Source organism: Cimex lectularius, unplaced genomic scaffold (genome assembly GCF_000648675.2).
Source record: "Cimex lectularius strain Harlan isolate CLEC.00 unplaced genomic scaffold, Clec_2.1 scaffold5, whole genome shotgun sequence".
Lineage (NCBI taxonomy): Eukaryota > Metazoa > Arthropoda > Insecta > Hemiptera > Cimicidae > Cimex > Cimex lectularius.
Window position 1 is genome coordinate 3,255,751 of NW_019392993.1, and position 19,417 is coordinate 3,275,167.

General features: G+C 31.9%; 4 protein-coding genes across 6 annotated transcripts; 1 reads left to right on the forward strand and 3 right to left on the reverse strand.

Annotated features, from left to right (window-relative positions):
- The first annotated feature begins 1,380 nt into the window (after positions 1-1,380).
- Positions 1,381-3,497, forward strand: LOC106666195. 2 transcript variants are annotated; one of them, XM_014393206.2, is made up of 5 exons: positions 1,381-1,907; positions 1,977-2,127; positions 2,586-2,762; positions 2,823-3,174; positions 3,249-3,497. In XM_014393206.2, exons 1-5 carry the CDS (start codon positions 1,899-1,901, stop codon positions 3,256-3,258), a joined length of 699 nt encoding a protein of 232 aa, XP_014248692.1. In that variant the 5' UTR covers positions 1,381-1,898; the 3' UTR covers positions 3,259-3,497. The 2 variants fall into 2 exon arrangements, with proteins under 2 accessions (XP_014248692.1, XP_014248691.1); XM_014393205.2 differs by lacking the exon at positions 3,249-3,497 and having other exon boundaries at positions 2,823-3,230.
- Positions 3,498-6,014: 2,517 nt separating this feature from the next.
- Positions 6,015-10,784, reverse strand: LOC106666277 (L-sorbose 1-dehydrogenase-like). 2 transcript variants are annotated; one of them, XM_024229685.1, is made up of 5 exons: positions 10,427-10,784; positions 7,897-8,067; positions 7,492-7,838; positions 6,352-7,432; positions 6,015-6,279 (listed from the first exon to the last, which is right to left on the reverse strand). In XM_024229685.1, the coding sequence occupies exons 1-5, from the start codon at positions 10,581-10,583 to the stop codon at positions 6,266-6,268; spliced, it is 1,770 nt and encodes a 589-aa protein (XP_024085453.1). In that variant the 5' UTR covers positions 10,584-10,784; the 3' UTR covers positions 6,015-6,265. The 2 variants fall into 2 exon arrangements, with proteins under 2 accessions (XP_024085453.1, XP_024085454.1); XM_024229686.1 differs by lacking the exon at positions 10,427-10,784 and adding an exon at positions 8,628-8,721.
- Positions 10,785-10,874: 90 nt separating this feature from the next.
- Positions 10,875-11,768, reverse strand: LOC106673685 (glucose dehydrogenase [FAD, quinone]-like). Its single transcript, XM_014405871.2, has 3 exons — positions 11,368-11,768; positions 10,967-11,308; positions 10,875-10,889 (listed from the first exon to the last, which is right to left on the reverse strand). Exons 1-3 carry the CDS (start codon positions 11,566-11,568, stop codon positions 10,875-10,877), a joined length of 558 nt encoding a protein of 185 aa, XP_014261357.2. The 5' UTR covers positions 11,569-11,768.
- A 2,431-nt stretch (positions 11,769-14,199) lies between these two features.
- Positions 14,200-17,140, reverse strand: LOC106666068 (L-sorbose 1-dehydrogenase-like). The gene is made up of 3 exons (XM_024229652.1): positions 16,984-17,140; positions 15,344-16,102; positions 14,200-15,271 (listed from the first exon to the last, which is right to left on the reverse strand). The coding sequence occupies exons 1-3, from the start codon at positions 17,138-17,140 to the stop codon at positions 15,258-15,260; spliced, it is 930 nt and encodes a 309-aa protein (XP_024085420.1). The 3' UTR covers positions 14,200-15,257.
- Between the last annotated feature and the right edge of the window lie 2,277 nt (positions 17,141-19,417).

Genomic DNA, 19,417 nt, shown 5'->3' on the forward strand with positions numbered 1-19,417 from the left:
TGTTTTTATTCCAAACCTAAATGATGATGATCCACGCGTGTAATGTTAACGCCACACCTGCTTACTGGGTTGCATAAAACAATTTTATTTACTACTTCACAGATAGGAAAATGTGTCAAGAAAGGATTTGGAACTAAATGACAATGATTAAACAAGAGACCAAAGTTCATATGAATTATGGACATCTGGGGAACAACTGTATATGCGGTCAACTAAAGCAAACGTATAGTTTGATCATTGTATATTCTGCACTACCCATTTACCCTTACTCTGGAAATATTTGGCCATCGTGCTCTTCCTGAAATAGATGGCAAACCAGTTCAAAAAGCCTCATCATATTGTCCAATTAGTTCACTTCATATCATGACCAAAGTATTTTTAAAAAATCTTAAAAGACGCCAAAATTTAAACTCTAACTTTCTCTCATAAGTTCACGCCCACTATTCCACTGTCCATGATTAATACAATCGTCATTTCTATTCCTATAGAACTGATTAAAGGCACTTGCAGCATATTGTACATTATATTCGATGACTTCGGACCTTCACATTCCACTGTCCATCAAGTGTTTCAGACCATGTCCTTCCTTGAAAAGTATTTCATAGGAGCTTTCCTTGATGTGGTACAAGGGTCTCTTGTATAAATTAAAGTGTGTTCATCCATACCGTACCTCTACTTAATTCTGTAGGGTCTGACACGAAACAGGTAACACCAAAATTCCAAATAACTATGCCATGGGAGGGAGAGTGCTATCCTCTGACCCCGATGCTATGGTTGTTTTAGAAAATATGTAGAGACAGACTGGTGTAGACAATGGAAAATTTAGATGAATGAATGCAAATGCATCCATGTCATTTACACATCGAAGCAAATCTCTCAAAACTCAATAACATTCCTATCTCCAAATCTGTCTGCTGCCTTGGTTCCACGTAGACTCATGCTTAACTAAGAGGATCAGCGTACATGACTGAAACGATGGTCTACTATACAAACTTATGTCACTCCAACCTAATGTCAAAAAAAAATTTACAATCTGCAAAACAGTACTACAATTGTTTCGGGTATTGATTCACAGCACCTCTAAAACCTTGTTAAAGAATTTTTCCTTTTTGAACTTTTTCCTATAGTTCACCAATGTATGGCATGCAACGAAAACCTTTAATTTAAATTTAATGGGGTTTTTAGTTTAATGGATTTAATGCTTGAAATCCGGATTGTACATAGATAGCACAAATCTGTGAAGTCTGGCATGCTGGTTGTTCCTTAAAAATCCAAACTACAAACTTTTATGCCACAATGGAGACATCAGTGATGGTTTCACCACGCGGATACAAGCCAGTGTCATCAAGCTCTCAGTTTTCTCAAATTACTCAAAAATATTCACCTGAACAAGTCAAATGAAATAGGTCTTTCTGTGAACGTGTTAAGGCCAGATCTACTAGGTGAGGAACTTACTTTTGAGAACCATTTTGCTGAAGTCAGTAGTTGTTCTGTGGGGTTATCAGTTTTAGGTTGAGAAACAAGTATATTAAAAGTCACATATAAAAGACATATATGTTTGGCTGGCATTTCACACACCATCCTGTTTATCATGGAGCCTATAAAACAAAAAATAAGAAGGTATCTAGAGTAAAATATCATGGAAGACTAAATTATGAAAAATATTCTGCAGTGAAATTGTAGCTTCCACAAACTGAAACTCTCCATAATAATGCAATACCTTTATAATACAGTTTTTATTTTATTTTTATAAACTATACATCTGATCAAGATGGTATGTTACAATCTGACTTTTTATTTAACTCTTTTCTTATAGTTCAAGGCAAAACTAAAAAAAAATATCAAAATTTTTTGTTGAAATTAATTCATTATTATATTAGTAAAACAACCTCAGGACAATGTCTAAGGTAAGTTGAGAGCTTACAAGTACATAACTGATTCTTGATCAGAAATGCATAAATATGTGATGATTAAAGGCAAAGAAAATCGCTAAGATGGAACTGATATCATTGATTAGAGAAATAGAAAAGCAACCCCTTTTATGGGACAAGACAAGCCCGGAATATTTAAACAAAGAGGCAAAGAGAAACACTTGGCAAGCGATTGCCCTCAATCTTGGACTCACCTGTAAATTATTCATTAACATTTCTATGGTTTATTTTAATTTAAACTATTGAGTAAAACTCGTTGAAACTGAAAAAATCAGAGGTAAAACCGTGTATAACATAAATGTACATTGTATGTAATTTCAATTAATTAATCTTTATGCAAGGTATTGATTGAAATGAAAAAGTGTCACGAGCGAGTTTTGAACCCATGACTTTAGAACAAGTACAACATTCGAATCCCGATTGTGACACTTTTTCATTTCAGCCAATCTTTACATAAAGATTAATTAATTGAAAGAAGTTATTTGGTCAATCGGACCACGAAATATAATGGATTGTATGTAATGTTCTTACAAAATGTATTTTTAAAAAATATAACTATAATTTTTTACATTTCTTTTTATCTTTTGTTATCTCTGTTCTTTTCTAAAATGTAAAGTTTTGCATCTGCAATATATCAAGCTGTTTTAATTCTAGATGAAGATGCTAAGTTCAAGTGGGACGCACTTAAGAAGATATACAGAGTTGAAATGGGTAGATATTTAAGGTCTCATGTCTCTGGAGATGGCATCAAACCAAAATGGCCTTATTTAAGCATTATGCAATTCCTGAGAGGACACATCACAGTATCAGAGAAAAAAGCTGATGAACTTGGTATATGGCTAAGAATATAATCATGAAAATACACGTACATAATTATAAATATTTTTTTAGACATTACAAGGGAAGAAAAAATGTCGACTACAGATCTGGTAAGCCTTCTGGTAAGAAAAAAACAAAATCAGAACAGGGTTATGAGGCCATTGATGCCCCTTGATAATTCTGAAAACAATCCGCCAAAGTCAAAGAAAAATCAAGTAAGAAAAGTGGAAGTCGTTTCGACGATAAACCAAACATTCCATGCTGACGAGGATTATCACTTTCTGCTCAGCTTGCTCGAACCTCTCAGAAGAATACCAATGCAGAGGAAGTCATTTTTTAAGTTACGCCTCCTTCAGCTGTTTTGCAAAGAGCAGAATGAAGTAATGGCTCAGAATCCTTTTAATCCGTATGGACTAGATAACAAGTTAGATTCAGCATATATTCCCTATTCAAAATAGAACTAATTTGGCCATTAATCCATTCTTGTTTACTTTTTAGTCAAAAATAAATTTTGGTTATACGGCCCAGCATTTTATTATTAATTGAGGAAGCCTACTTTTGTCCAAAACTGGAAATAATTATTAAGAAGGAATGAAAATCTATCCAGATGCTGCAATAACGAATACGCTAAAAATTTAAAGTAGTTTACTTAAAACATGGAAGAAGTCCTCTTATTCAAATTTGTTGGTTAAGGTCAGGCAACATGTCCATTTGGTTTTTAAAATAATAAAGTAAATACGTTATTTATTAACATTTATTTGGACGTTCGGGAATTTACATCCATGATCAGAAATCTATATTTATAAAAATACATAAGCGTAACATTAATATTCATATTTTACATCATATTAAAAGACTACCTTGTATAGTATTAAATTAATAATTTATTTTCAAAGATGAGACTAAAAGTATTTCTTTACAGTGATGAGCGCCGTGACAATGGTGCTAAACTGGTTCGGCCACCGACACCTCACTAAATGATTTGTCTTGTTCTATTTGAATAAATTTCAATATAAAATAATGCATCAGATTGACTATGCTAAGCACTGCAAGGAAACATTATTTTTATCATATTTTCCTTTCATTTAACGAAATTATAGTTAAAAATACATGTACTACTTATATTACTTGTGATACAATAGCTCTTAAAGGGTACAGTATAATACACACCTATATTATTTCTATAATTGTTCTTTGTACTTTAATATAAAAATTCTCTACCTTTAATATGTTATTTTAAAGATTTTTCCATTATGTATTATCCATTTAATTAATATACACGGTGATTTTATGAAATGAAAAATTGTAATTTGTACTTATATATTGCACTTTAATATAAAAAATGCACTGATTATAACTGTTTATTTTATTCTAACAAATTTAAATTAATTTCTTCATGATGATACATTTATTACCTGCAGATCCTGCACCGACAATAATGAAATCATAAAGACTGTTTTCATCCAGAACCACTGGTTTTAGTTTAAGATCGACATCTTCATAAAAATACAAGTACACTGAAGCAACAAAAATAGGTAAAAACTCTATCAACTGAAGTATCATGTGTGAAAGACAGTCAGTAACTGAAAACTATTGTATACACATGGAATATTAATGAGGAAGGACCATGTCTCTCAACCGTGTCCAAGAGGCGCTCCAGAAGTAATTTAATTTTATAGAATATTATGTGTACATTCATTACATAGAAGGGAAGAAATGTGGGTAAGAAAGTGTGACAAAGAATCATCAAGCTTGAATAAAAAATACATAATTCAATCACAAAGAGTTACATTTAAACTGAGATCTGCAAAACAAAAAATATATAGGAAAAAATGGTGGAAAATATTTATATAAATTAATTGTGACACAATCAAGTGTTTCCCATTTATATAAATAATATGTAATAGCTATTAGACCAAACCAGACTTGAATGCTAGAAAAAGCATTTCAGTAGAATGTATATTTGCTTTGAATTAAAATCAAATTTTCTCTTCACAGTCTCCCTATGGAGTCCTGGGTCCGAATCACACTGGATCTTAATTCAAATTTGAAGTACTTCCTTTTTTTTCCAGTGGAAAAAGACTGGAACCCCAAGGTTGATAAATCTCTGCTGCAGTTTGATTATTTTATTTAGATTAATTAAATTGATTTGTAATCTTTATGTAAAGTGTGGTTGGGATGAAAAATTCACGAGTGGTGCTCAAACCCATGACCTTCAGCTCAAGTGGATAGAGCACCAGCATATCCAGCCGAAGGTTGTGGGTTTGAGTCCTGCTCATGAAACTAATTATTCATCTCAATCACACATTAGAAAAAAAAATCAATTAGATAATCACTTTGGTTAACTAGGACCAACTAAAAAAGATTTAGATTAATATTGCAAAAAGAAAATTTTGTTAAATTTAATGGATGTAGGTAAAAAATGACTGCATTAAAAAATATTTATAGTACTTTATTCATTTTTATTATTTTATATTTTTAAAGTTTCTGTGAAAGATTGCTTTAAACAGTTTTTTGGGTGGTGGGGATGGAATAACGTATATTACACTTTGAAATATTTTTACCTAATTACATACAAACAAATTTGTTCATAAATTTATTGTTCTGTTATCAATGCCAAAGCACTACAAGCAACTTAATTGTTTTTATTAATTTTGTAACATCACACAATATTAGAGTGAAAAAGAAATCCATTGATTATAGTCCATCACAGCACTATTTCTCACTATGTAGGAAATCATGAGGCCATTGGCGCTTCAGGCATCGTTGAAGGATTGTATAAGAGGGGGGGGGTTGAAAGATATTGGACCAGAGGGTTGGGATGAGGTACAACGGTTTTATGGAGGCGTTTATATTGACCTATTGCAATTTTGAAGAGAATAGAAATTTTGAAGCAGGAATAGTAAGGTTGGATATGAAGGCGCTTGGGCAATAGTTCAAAGCATTTTTGGCTGGATTATTTACACTGAGAGGCAAAAAATGTGGTCACCCATAAATATTTTTAATTTTCTCTTATACATTATCTCCATTAATTACTTAACAATATATGGTCTGTTTTAAAGGATTTGCGATAAATATATGCAGATATACCTATAATACAACTATTCTTTAATATAAAACGTGACTTATTTACACATACTGAGGTACAAATTAACATCTATGGGATTAAGCACAACTCTCAATTACTTGAAGATAATTCAAATTTTAACTCTAAGTATGTAAGGATATGTAAGGGTTTAGGTGATTTTAGTAACCACACACTACTAATTTGTATCACTATTTATTTATATAAGTAATACCCAAGGCAAACGTTCTTTCTTCTTGCACTTAACTTCACAAGTACTCTAGCCACGTAATCTTGAAACAATGCTACCCCACACCACTCCCATCATCGGCTAGGTCAGCTAATGAACTGGATATAGCGTCCGGGAAAGCGAACTTGGCATCCTGATCTTGTACTTCTTGATAATGATAGAGGTTCTTCATCAACTGGTGTTTTTGTCGGTGCAGCTGGGTCAATATGTGGATTCTGACGAGGGAATAAATTTTAATATCACAACATATTTTGGTTTTAGTTATAACAATAACATTTAAGAAGTACTTGTATGGTAACTGAATTTAATAATATCAGCTCCTTTTTCAGCAATCATTATTGTCGGAGCATTTGTATTTCCTCGAGTTATCTTTGGCATTATTGAAGCGTCAATGACTCGCAGATTTTCAAATCCATGGACTATCAGTTCAGGGCTGACTACTGAAGTCAGATCTGATTTTGGACCCATTTTAGCTGTACCAACCGGATGGTACAGAGTTGCCGAGTATTGAGTAATAATACAGTCTATTAACTGATCAATCATATTTTTGAACTGGACACAGTTGCCAAATTCTTTAAAGTAAATCTGTGGTTTAAGAGAAGCCAAAGTAGGTGTGCTGAAGAAGTCGAAAAGTAATCTTATTCCTTCTCTAAGAATCAACATATCCTCATCTGCCCCAAGATAGTTTGTATCAATTAAAGGAGGTCCTTGTGGCTTAAGGGGATTTAGTCTGACTGTTCCTATACTGGAAGGATTAACATTTATTACAATAGGGGCGACAACATTTTCCTTGATGTTTGCTGGATTTTCAGCAACGAACATCCTGAAAGATGTGAGATACCATTCAACGTTCTGCAGAAGAGATTTAGGATCGAATACATTAACAAACACTATCGCTTCGTATCCATTTGTTGTCAGTGGCCCACTCTTATTCTTTGTGTATCTCATAATTGCTTTTCTTGAAAACACTTCTTCATCTCTTATTCCGATATGTTTGTTCACTTGCATGTACACAGGTACACACAAATGATCTTGTAAATTGTTTCCTACTGGTAAATCCGCAATTACAGGTATGCCAAGGCCACGAAGATGATTTTTAGGTCCGATTCCTGAGAGCATTAATAATTTTGGTGTGTTAATAGCTCCAGCAGAAATAATAACTTCCTTTGAAGCTTCCACATATTTCTTGACTCCCTTGTGGCTAAAAATTACACCTAGAACTCTCTTTTTTTCCTCCTGTAGAGTATTTTCTTCAAAAACCAACTTCATTACTTCTGCATGTTTTACTATATGGAGATTTTTTCTCTTTCTAATTGGATTAAGATAGCCCTTTGCAGTACTAGCTCTTGTGGAACCCACCATTGACACCTAAAAATTTGTATAAACATAGATCAATTATATTTGAAGTTAATCATTTTTATGTTTACCTGAGCAGGGCCAATTCCTATCTGGTGGAGTCCATTGTAGTCAATGAATTTGAAACCGAATTCTTCTCCAGCCTTGTAGTAATAGTCTGCTATTTTAGATACATGTCTTTGAAATTGTACACTTTGAGGGCCATTAAAGCCGTGAACATCCCTCGGGAGATCGGTCGTTGACACATTCTCCTGTTTGATAAAATAAGGGAGAACATCCTTAAACGACCAGCCATGATTGCCCATCGCTTCCCAATTATCGAAGTCGTATGGATTACCACGAACATACATCAGTCCGTTGACTGTACTAGATCCTCCTAGGACTCTTCCTCTTGGGTAGTTACATTGGCCTTGCCTAGCTGTAATTTAATGTGGAATTATTATTATGTTTGTTCTTGGTCGCCGGTTTGTTTTTACCTCTGCAAGCTCTTGGCTGTATTGTTGTGTTGTAGCCCCAATCAAACTCTTTTGTGTGGGTGTAAATGTTAAGAAAAGGTGAGTCAGTAAGCGCATTTTCATCTCCTCCTGCTTCGATTAACAGAATGTTCCAATAACTGATCTCACTTAATCTATTGGCAAGTACGCATCCTAATAAAACAATTAATTGAAAACATTTAAAGTTCATTACACTTTGTGATAAATATAAAATATGATTTCTAATTTCATGTCATGTATTAATATAAAAATTTTAAAAATAATTTGTCAATATAAGAATGTCTACAGTATATCTATTTAGTTTTATTATTTCACTAGAATGTTAAAACTAGAAACTTAAATAACTGTATAGTATAAAAATAGCAATTTGACTGCGATAAATCTACATAAAAAAGAATAACTTGTATATTATTTATGTAAAAATCCCCAAATTGAATAACATTTCAGTATAAAAGTATTAAGTCATAATGTACCAGACACTGGGCATTTTCAAAGGAAAGTAAGTATGCACTGGTTTGTCTTTAGATACAGAAAGGGTGGTTTGATGAGGTATGCCTTTGATGGTTGGTCTACTGGCAAAGTTTAAATCTTTCATGATTTTTTGTACAGGGTAATTAAATCATACCCTACGAACAGATCTTTTTCTGTGTCAGTAAATGGTGCAATCTCCTAAATACAGCCCATCAAATTGTGCATGCCACAAGGAAACATACTAGGACCCTTCATGAATAATGTCTTCACACATAACTTCCCTCAAGATGAGTAATTGCACATTTTAAAGATGACAGTCTTGAAGCACTGGAGAGGAGTCACACGAAAAGGTTGACCTTTGCTCGAAAGTGGATTACTGGAATACAGTATGGCATGTCAAACAAAACCCATAACAAGCATCAGTCGTCTGTTTTTTTACATATTAGAAAAATATCTGGCTTCCTTTATTTATCTCTGCAGAGAAGCAGTCAAAGAGTAAGTACAATATTTGGGGATTAAGCTGGATAAAAGACTCAATTACATCATGTAATATCAAAAGAATAATGTGTCAGTTATAAGAAGAACTTTCTTGAAAAGTTCACTGTAAATTATAAAATATTTTCTTTCTCGTGGCTTCAAAACCTATACATCATGTATGATTATTACATGAATTTAAGCTTAGTACTAGGGCGACCAAGGGAGAATGTAAAGTTTTCACTGTGTTCAGCGCTGAAACAAAATTCAGCGCACAACTTGATGCGAGTCAAACGTATCAGGAGCTTGCCACAGTGTGGGTCGGGGATTGAAGAAGAACCTGGTAGACATTGATTGACTTCGAAGATGTGGAAGTGAGAAAATTGGTTCCTTATAAATAGAGACATTTTATAGCTGGATAAAAGACATAATAATTAATAATCAGATTGTCACATGTGACAAAAACTGGATACTGTACAGTAACGCCAGGAGAACGTACCATTGAAGGCACCAAACGACAATGACGACACCAGGTCTACTTGACTGTGGCTCATCTTCAATTCCTTCCTTCCCAAAAGCAAACTTTTTGAACAACTTTCGGCCAGTGCACACACTTAATGTTTGTGTTTAAATGGTGATCATAGGATCCCCCACAAGTTTCATATGAATCATCATTAGTGCAATACTATATTTCATTATCATATTGTTATACTAGTTGTAATAAAGTTTATATTAATTTTAAAAAAATTGTTCACCATAAAGTAATATGAAAAGTGTCAATTTTAATTTTTTTAAGTTCAACTTTTACATTATTTAGCTAGAAAATATTGTCAGAAAATAGAAAATATGGTTATAATGTTTAATGTTATCTTCACTGTTAAAATATTTATTTATCTGCGATAAATTTATATCCTTATTACTTATCTTAACCAGTAGTTAATATGCATATTTATGCAAAGGAGGTTTAGATGAAAAGAGTCAATTTAACATTATTTAGATAGAAAATCAAAACTTCCAAATAAAGTAAATCTTCAATGTAAAATTATATTTTTGCCTGCCTTAAATGTACATAAAGAGTAAATTTTACGTTATTTAGTTAGAAAATCACAACTTCCAATAAAGTAATTCTTCAATATAAAAAATATTTGTCTGCATAAATCTATATAAAAACTATCTAATGTAAATCTAACATTATTTAGCTTCCCTCCCTGTTTCCCTTCTTTGGCCAATACCCAGGGGTAAGGTCATAATTAAAAAAAAAAGTTAAGTTTAAGTTTCAAAATCCAAGTAAATAAAATAAATCTTCAGTGTAAAATTATTTATCTGTAAAAATTAAAGCTGAAATTTACATTAAATAAATTATTAAAAACAATACAGTAAATATTTAACTTTAACAAGTAAATTTTTCTTGCCTATTTTGGACCTTTTTTTGCCTTGCAACTAATGCATCTACCATTATTATTTTGGACTTCTGGTACTTCAAAAATTATTTGAAAAATTCCAATTATAATTATTTATTTTATTCTAGTAAATTAACATTAATTTCTTCACAATAAATGCAAAATACCTGCAGATCCTGCGCCGACAATAATAAAATCGTAAATTCCAGAAAGCCTGTTTTCATCAATATCTACTGGTTTTCGTTTGGGGTCGACGTCTTCGTAAAAATACAAATAGACCGATGCGACAAGAAGAGGTAGGAACTCTATCAATTGAAGTATCATGTCTGAAAGGCAGCCAGCAACTGAAAACTCCTGTGTAAAAGTGCAATATTAAGTCAATTAACAGGGAAGGGGTTGTATCTCTCAACCATGTCCATGAGGTACACCACAAATAACTGTATGATATCATATAATACAAGGCTTTCTCTTTTTCTGATAATTCTTCTCTTCTAATGTAATAAATATGTATTATAATTGTAATATAATAATTTAGGCTTATTTATAAAATAGATATACTTCAATTTTAGTAAATTTTAGTAATTTGATCAACAAGTAATCAACTATTTTTTATAATCACATGGGATGTAACTGCAAATCCAAAAAGTTAGGATTTTTTCTTATATTATTTAGGGATTAATTAAGAAGTTAATCATTTTTATGTTTACCTGAGCAGGGCCAATTCCTATCTGGTGGAGTCCATTGTAGTCAATGAATTTGAAACCGAATTCTTCTCCAGCCTTGTAGTAATAGTCTGCTATTTTAGATACATGTCTTTGAAATTGTACACTTTGAGGGCCATTAAAGCCGTGAACATTCCTCGGGAGATCGGTCGTTGACATATTCTCCTGTTTGATAAAATAAGGGAGAACATCCTTAAAAGACCAGCCATGATTGCCCATCGCTTCCCAATTATCGAAGTCGTATGGATTACCACGAACATACAGCAGTCCATTGACTGTACTAGATCCTCCTAGGACTCTTCCTCTTGGGTAGTTACAATGACCTAGCTGTAATTTAATGTGAAATTATTATTACGTTTGGACTTGCCCGGCAGTTTGGTTTTTACCTCTGCAAGCCCTTGGCTGTTGTTGATTGTTGTGTTGTAGCCCCAATCAAACTCTTTTGTGTGGGTGTAAAAGGTAAGAAAAGGAGAGTCAGTAAGGGCATTTTCATCTCCACCTGCTTCAATTAACAGAATGTTCCAATAACTGATCTCACTTAAGCTATTGGCAAGTATGCATCCTAACGAAAAAATGATTGAAAACATTGCATTACATCAAGTTTTATAATCTGTCAATAAAAGTATTAACATAAAAATTTTAAAAATAATTGTTCTCTATAAGAATGCCTACAGTACAGGTTCATTATTTCAGTAGAGTGTTATAACTAGAAACTGGAATAACTTTCCAATATAAGACCTTAGCACTTTAAAAGTCTATTCCACAGATTTTAGAAAGAGGGACACATCACAAGAATCTTCACATATAGAAGACAAGAACAACGAATGAAGTAGGCTTTTGCATCTAGGAAACAATGAATCTCTATGGTTTTAGCTGATACAGAAGACAAACAACAAAGTGATGAATGCTGATATTAGTAATATGAGTAACCCTTATTGTTCTACTGCTTTTTGGACTCAAAACTTTTTTTATTTTGTTGAAGTATCTGTGAATGTTTTTTACTTTTTTTTTTAAATATTAAATTCCAAATTGATTCTGCATCTCTTGATACTGTGATGCCAGTAAATTCTTTTTCCAAATTCTCCTATTAAAAAAAATAAATAAAAAATAAATAAATTAAGAGAGAGAGAGAGAGAGAGAGAGAGTGTGAGAGAGAGAGTTAGTGTGAGAGAGAGTGAGAGAGAGAGAGAGTTAGTGAGAGAGAGAGAGAGAGAGAGTGAGAGAGAGAGAGAGAGTGAGAGAGAAATGTAAATTCTTAAAACAAAATTTTGATTGTCTAATTATTCGCCAAAACTCTATACTGAAAGACTAAAGTTTACATCATTTAGTTACAAAACAATCAAAACAAATAAAATAAATCTTATTTGTAAAATTATTTATTTAACTGCATAAAGCTATATAAAAAGAGTAAATTTACTCAACTAAAGCTGAAATTTTAAATTAAAAAAACAAACAAAAAACATTACAATAAATACGTAACTTTAATGTGTAAATTTTTTTCCACTTGGCTAACGCATCTGCTATTTTTTGAAATTATGGCAAAAATTATTTACAAAAATGTACTGATTATAACTGTTTATTTTATTCTAACAAATTTAAATTAATTTCTTCATGATACATTTATTACCTGCAGATCCTGCACCGATAATAATGAAATCATAAATTCTATAAAGACTGTTTTCATCTACAACCACAGGTTATAGTTTAAGATCGACATCTTCATAAAAATACAAGTACACAGAAGCAACAAAAATAGGTAGAAACTCTATCAACTGAAGTATCATGTATGAAAGACAGTCAGCAACTGAAAACTATTGTATAAAAATGGAATATTAAGTCTATTAATGAGGAAGGGCCATGTCTCTCAACCTTGTCCAAGAGGCTCCCCAGAAGTAATTTAATTTTATAGAATATTATGTGTACATTCATTACATAGAAGGGAAGACATGTGGGTAAAAAAGTGTGACAAAGAATCATCAAGTTTGAATAAAAAATACATAATTCAATCACAAAGAGTTACATTTAAACTTAGATCTGCAAAACATAAAAAAAATATGTAGGAAAAAATGGTGGAAAATATTTATATAAATTAAATGTGACACAATCAAGTGTTTCCCATTTATATAAATAATATGTAATAGCTATTAGACCAAACCAGACTTGAATGCTAGAAAAAACATTTCAGTACAATTCAATTAAGGGTTTTAGTTGAAATGAAAAAAAGTTAATGGCACGAGAGGGATTCGAACCCACGACCTTCGGCTAGATATGCCGCTGCTCTACCACCTGAGCTATCGTGACCTCGATCCGCTCAGACATCAACTCCCCTTCTCAACCACACCTTATGAGTTTTCCCTTCTTTCGCCATTTTTCAAATGTCGTGTAATCGGTTTGGATTCTCGACAACAATTGAAATGGCGAAAGGAGGGAAAACTCATAAGGTGTCGTTGAGATGGGGAGTTGATGTCCGAGCGGATCGAGGTCACGATAGCTCAGATGGTAGAGCAGCGGCGTATCTAGCCGAAGGTCGTGGGTTTAAATCCCTCTCATGCCATTAACTTTTTTTCATATCAACTAAAAACCTTAATTAATTGTAATGATTTAAATGGTCAAGCGGGCCACGAAATTAGTGAATATTTCAGTACAATGTATATTTCCTTTGAATTAAAATCAATTTTTATCTTCTCAGTCTCCCTATGGAGTCCTGGGTTCGAATCTCACTGGATCTTAATTCAAATTCGAAGTACTTCCTTTTTTTTCCAGTGGAAAAAGACTGGAACCCCAGGGTTGATAAATCGCTGCTGTTGTGAACCCTTGTTTGTTTAAAATAGTTAAAATTATTATTAAAATAATTCTATTTTAAACCTGTTCAAAGCAGTTTGATTATTTTATTTAGATTAATTAAATTGATTTGTAATCTTTATGTAAAGTGTGGTTGGGATGAAAAATTCACGAGTGGTGCTCAAACCCATGACCTTCAGCTCAAGTGGTTAGAGCACCAGCGTATCCAGCTGAAGGTTGTGGGTTTGAGTCCTGCTCATGAAACTAATTATTCATCTCAATCACACATTAGAAAAAAAAATCAATTAGATAATCACTTTGGTTAACTAGGACCAACTAAAAAAGATTTAGATTAATATTGCAAAAAGAAAATTTTGTTAAATTTAATGGATGTAGGTAAAAAATGACTGCATTAAAAAATATTTATAGTACTTTATTCATTTTTATTATTTTATATTTTTAAAGTTTCTGTGAAAGATTGCTTTAAACAGTTTTTTGGGTGGTGGGGATGGAATAACGTATATTACACTTTGAAATATTTTTACCTAATTACATACAAACAAATTTGTTCATAAATTTATTGTTCTGTTATCAATGCCAAAGCACTACAAGCAACTTAATTGTTTTTATTAATTTTGTAACATCACACAATATTAGAGTGAAAAAGAAATCCATTGATTATAGTCCATCACAGCACTATTTCTCACTATGTAGGAAATCATGAGGCCATTGGCGCTTCAGGCATCGTTGAAGGATTGTATAAGAGGGGGGGGGTTGAAAGATATTGGACCAGAGGGTTGGGATGAGGTACAACGGTTTTATGGAGGCGTTTATATTGACCTATTGCAATTTTGAAGAGAATAGAAATTTTGAAGCAGGAATAGTAAGGTTGGATATGAAGGCGCTTGGGCAATAGTTCAAAGCATTTTTGGCTGGATTATTTACACTGAGAGGCAAAAAATGTGGTTACCCATAATGTTTTTAATTTTCTCTTATACATTATCTCCATTAATTACTTAACAAAATATGATCTGTTGTAAAGGATTTGCGATAAATATATGCAGATATACCTATAATACAACTATTCTTTAATATAAAACGTGACTTATTTACACATACTGAGGTACAAATTAACATCTATGGGATTAAGGACAACTCGCAAATACTTGGAGATAATTCAAATTTTAACTCTAAGTATGTAAGGATATGTAAGGGTTTAGGTGATTTTAGTAACCACACACTACTAATTTGTATCACTATTTATTTATATAAGTAATACCCAAGGCAAACGTTCTTTCTTCTTGCACTTAACTTCACATGTTCTCTAGCCACGTAATCTTGAAACAATGCTACCCCACACCACTCCCATCATCGGCTAGGTCAGCTAATGAACTGGATATAGCGTCCGGGAAAGCGAACTTGGCATCCTGATCTTGTACTTCTTGATAATGATAGAGGTTCTTCATCAACTGGTGTTTTTGTCGGTGCAGCTGGGTCAATATGTGGATTCTGACGAGGGAATAAATTTTAATATCACAACATATTTTGGTTTTAGTTATAACAATAACATTTAAGAAGTACTTGTATGGTAACTGAATTTAATAATATCAGCTCCTTTTTCAGCAATCATTATTGTCGGAGCATTTACATTTCCTCGAGTTATCCTTGGCATTATTGAAGCGTCAATGACTCGCAGATTTTCAAATCCATGGACTATCAGTTCAGGGCTGACTACTGAAGTCAGATCTGATTTTGGACCCATTTTAGCTGTACCAACCGGATGGTACAGAGTTGCCGAGTATTGAGTAATAATACAGTCTATTAACTGATCAATCATATTTTTGAACTGGACACAGTTGCCAAATTCTCTAAAGTAAATCTGTGGTTTAAGAGAAGCCAAAGTAGGTGTGCTGAAGAAGTCGAAAAGTAATCTTATTCCTTCTCTAAGAATCAACATATCCTCATCTGCCCCAAGATAGTTTGTATCAATTAAAGGAGGTCCTTGTGGCTTAAGGGGATTTAGTCTGACTGTTCCTATACTGGAAGGATTAACATTTATTACAATAGGGGCGACAACATTTTCCTTGATGTTTGCTGGATTTTCAGCAACGAACATCCTGAAAGATGTGAGGTGCCATTCAATGTTCTGCAGAAGAGATTTAGGATCGAATACATTAACAAACACTATCGCTTCGTATCCATTTGTTGTCAGCGGCCCACTCTTATTCTTTGTGTATCTCATAATTGCTTTTCTTGAAAACACTTCTTCATCTCTTATTCCGACATGTTTGTTCACTTGCATGTACACAGGTACACACAAATGATCTTGTAAATTGTTTCCTACATATTGTTATACTAGTTGTAATAAAGTTTATATTAATTTTAAAAAAATTGTTCACCATAAAGTAATATGAAAAGTGTCAATTTTAATTTTTTTAAGTTCAACTTTTACATTATTTAGCTAGAAAATATTGTCAGAAAATAGAAAATATGGTTATAATGTTTAATGTTATCTTCACTGTTAAAATATTTATTTATCTGCGATAAATTTATATCCTTATTACTTATCTTAACCAGTAGTTAATATGCATATTTATGCAAAGGAGGTTTAGATGAAAAGAGTCAATTTAACATTATTTAGATAGAAAATCAAAACTTCCAAATAAAGTAAATCTTCAATGTAAAATTATATTTTTGCCTGCCTTAAATGTACATAAAGAGTAAATTTTACGTTATTTAGTTAGAAAATCACAACTTCCAATAAAGTAATTCTTCAATATAAAAAATATTTGTCTGCATAAATCTATATAAAAACTATCTAATGTAAATCTAACATTATTTAGCTTCCCTCCCTGTTTCCCTTCTTTGGCCAATACCCAGGGGTAAGGTCATAATTAAAAAAAAAAGTTAAGTTTAAGTTTCAAAATCCAAGTAAATAAAATAAATCTTCAGTGTAAAATTATTTATCTGTATAAATTAAAGCTGAAATTTACATTAAATAAATTATTAAAAACAATACAGTAAATATTTAACTTTAACAAGTAAATTTTTCTTGCCTATTTTGGACCTTTTTTTGCCTTGCACCTAATGCATCTACCATTATTATTTTGGACTTCTAGTACTTCAAAAATTATTTGAAAAATTCCAATTATAGTTATTCATTTTATTCTACCAAATTAACATTAATTTCTTTACAATAAATTTAAAAAAGGTAAAAATACCTGCAGATCCTGCGCCAACAATAATAAAATCGTAAATTCCAGAAAGCCTGTTTTCATCAATATCTACGGGTTTTCGTTTGGGGTCGACATCTTCGTAAAAATACAAATAGACCGATGCGACAAGAAGAGGTAGGAACTCTATCAATCGAAGTATCATGTCTGAAAGGCAGCCAGCAACTGAAAACTCCTGTGTAAAAGTGCAATATTAAGTCAATTAACAGGGAAGGGGTTGTATCTCTCAACCATGTCCATGAGGTACACCACAAATAACTGTATGATATCATATAATACAAGACTTTCTCTTTTTCTGATAATTCTTCTCTTCTAATGTAATAAATATGTATTATAATTGTAATATAATAATTTAGGCTTATTTATAAAATAGATATACTTCAATTTTAGTAAATTTTAGTAATTTGATCAACAAGTAATCAACTATTTTTTATAATCACATGGGATGTAACTGCAAATCCAAAAAGTTGGGATTTTTTCTTATATTATTTAGGGATTAATTAAGGAGTTTCTAATTTTAATCTCAACGTATCAAATTTATTTTATACAATCATCAACCAATAAGTCATAATAATATTAATTAATGGGAACAATATATTTGATTAGTTTCAATTATAGACGGAAAAAAATTCATTACAAAAAGTTTACTCAGGTGAAGGAAAAGCCAGTTACATCACCTGAATAAGAAATATACACTGGTTAGCAATTCAAATTTCAGTAGTCCTAATAAGTTAAGATCAACCAAGCTTTACAATTCGAACTCACATGAATGATTTTTGAATCATGTTATGTAATAATTCAGAATAAAAGTAGAATATCAGCATTAAATTTGCTTTACAATGAAGGAAGTAACTTTTTTTGTAGAAATATTCATTAACATAGATTCCAAGTGTTATCTCATCATCTTTCCCAACCGTTCCTTAACTAATATGATTTAGACATTAACAAAAATGGCAAAAAGAGGGAAATTTCGAAAGGTTGTAGGTTGAGATGAGGAGTTGGTGTCCGAGTGGGATCGAAGTCATATAAGCTCAATTGGTTAGACCAGCAGTGTAATGAGCTGAAGGTCGTGGTTTCGAATCCCGCTCGTGAGACTAACCTTTCTCATCTTAACCAAGACCTAAGATAAAAAAAAAGAAAAAGAAGAATTAACTGATATTATTAATATGGTTAATTATGACCACTATACACATATGGATTAGTTAAATACTAAAATTTTCTTCTAGAAATAGTCTGTTTTTTATGAGATACAAAATCTCAATTATCACCAATAACATCTGTAAATAATCAGTAATAACTAAAGATGTTATTTCTTTGCAGGAAAAAAGTGAAAACATGCAATAAAACTTTTGAAGCATGCAAAAACTAACCATTTTAAATTTGAGGTAAAAACTATAGAAAAAAACTTCTTAAAAATCACTTTATTTCATATTTGATTTTAAAAAAAATTATGTTTGTTCATTTGAATTAAAATTATGATCAAATATAAATCAAATGACTCCAGTCGCTCAAAATATGTTTCAATTTGGAAAATTCCACTTCTATGCTTGTAAGCAGGCAATTTTTGTAGCAAATTAGTAATTTTGGGTCATTTTCATCTGTAGTAACATTTCTTTTCAGACTATTATTTAATTTTATGAGAATCTCATATCCAGCATTTGTTCTAAAAATATCTTTGAATTTATCGTAAATTATAATTTCTTTTAAAGATTTTCTAACATCTTCCACAATTCATTATATTTAGTGGTCTGTTTGACCAAAATACTTCTCTCAACTAATCTTTTATGTAAGGTTTTGGTCAAAATGAAAAAAGCTAATGTCACGAGCGGGATTCGAACCCAGCCGAAGGTCGACCAAAACCTTACATAAAAAGATCTTCCATAATTTTTATTTGGTCGCTTAAAGTAAAATTTCCCTTCTATAGTTTTTTAACGCCATTTGGCAAATCTGTGACTGCATAAAAGCCAAATCAGACACAATTGTTCAACTGGCCAAAATTGATTTTATTTTAATCGCAGATTGTACATTGTCATCAATCTGGCATATCAATTCTTTAAATTTTAATAAGTTGTTGCAGTAGAATAAAGCAACTTCCAGTACATTCCTAGCATGTGTTTACAGCTTCAGTTGGAAGATGGCAGTTCATAACAATTTTGCCAAACCTAATGAGGAACTTTAAGAATTTCGTTTACCATTATTGATAAATTTATTGACTTGAGAGAATATTTAACAATTTTTTTAATTCTATTCAGTTCATGGGCTATGAAATTGACATGGACCATTTTCTGATAGAAAACCTTAAATGTTGTCTTGCTTTTATCATATATGGTGCCATGTCTGTATTAAAAGTAAAATTCTGGGGAATAGTTTGTAAAACTGCCAATCACAAAACAAGATACTGTTTCATGATTTTTTTTTCCAA

Excerpts from the sequence above, each read along its gene's own strand:
- LOC106666195 (XM_014393205.2), top strand. Across the intron at positions 2,128-2,585 it reads CCTCAATCTTGGACTCACCT|ATGAAGATGCTAAGTTCAAG; the intron begins GTAAATTATTCA and ends TTTTAATTCTAG. Across the intron at positions 2,763-2,822 it reads GAAAAAAGCTGATGAACTTG|ACATTACAAGGGAAGAAAAA; the intron begins GTATATGGCTAA and ends ATATTTTTTTAG.
- LOC106666277 (XM_024229685.1), bottom strand. The coding sequence starts at position 10,583 with ATGATACTTCAATTGATAGAGTTCCTACCTCTTCTTGTCGCATCGGTC. Across the intron at positions 7,839-7,896 it reads ACAGCCAAGAGCTTGCAGAG|CTAGGCAAGGCCAATGTAAC; the intron begins GTAAAAACAAAC and ends ATTAAATTACAG. Across the intron at positions 7,433-7,491 it reads TAGGAATTGGCCCTGCTCAG|GTGTCAATGGTGGGTTCCAC; the intron begins GTAAACATAAAA and ends ACAAATTTTTAG.
- LOC106673685 (XM_014405871.2), bottom strand. The coding sequence starts at position 11,568 with ATGTTTTCAATCATTTTTTCGTTAGGATGCATACTTGCCAATAGCTTA. Across the intron at positions 11,309-11,367 it reads ACAGCCAAGGGCTTGCAGAG|CTAGGTCATTGTAACTACCC; the intron begins GTAAAAACCAAA and ends ATTAAATTACAG.
- LOC106666068 (XM_024229652.1), bottom strand. The coding sequence starts at position 17,140 with ATGATACTTCGATTGATAGAGTTCCTACCTCTTCTTGTCGCATCGGTC. Across the intron at positions 16,103-16,983 it reads TGTTGGCGCAGGATCTGCAG|GAAACAATTTACAAGATCAT; the intron begins GTATTTTTACCT and ends AACAATATGTAG.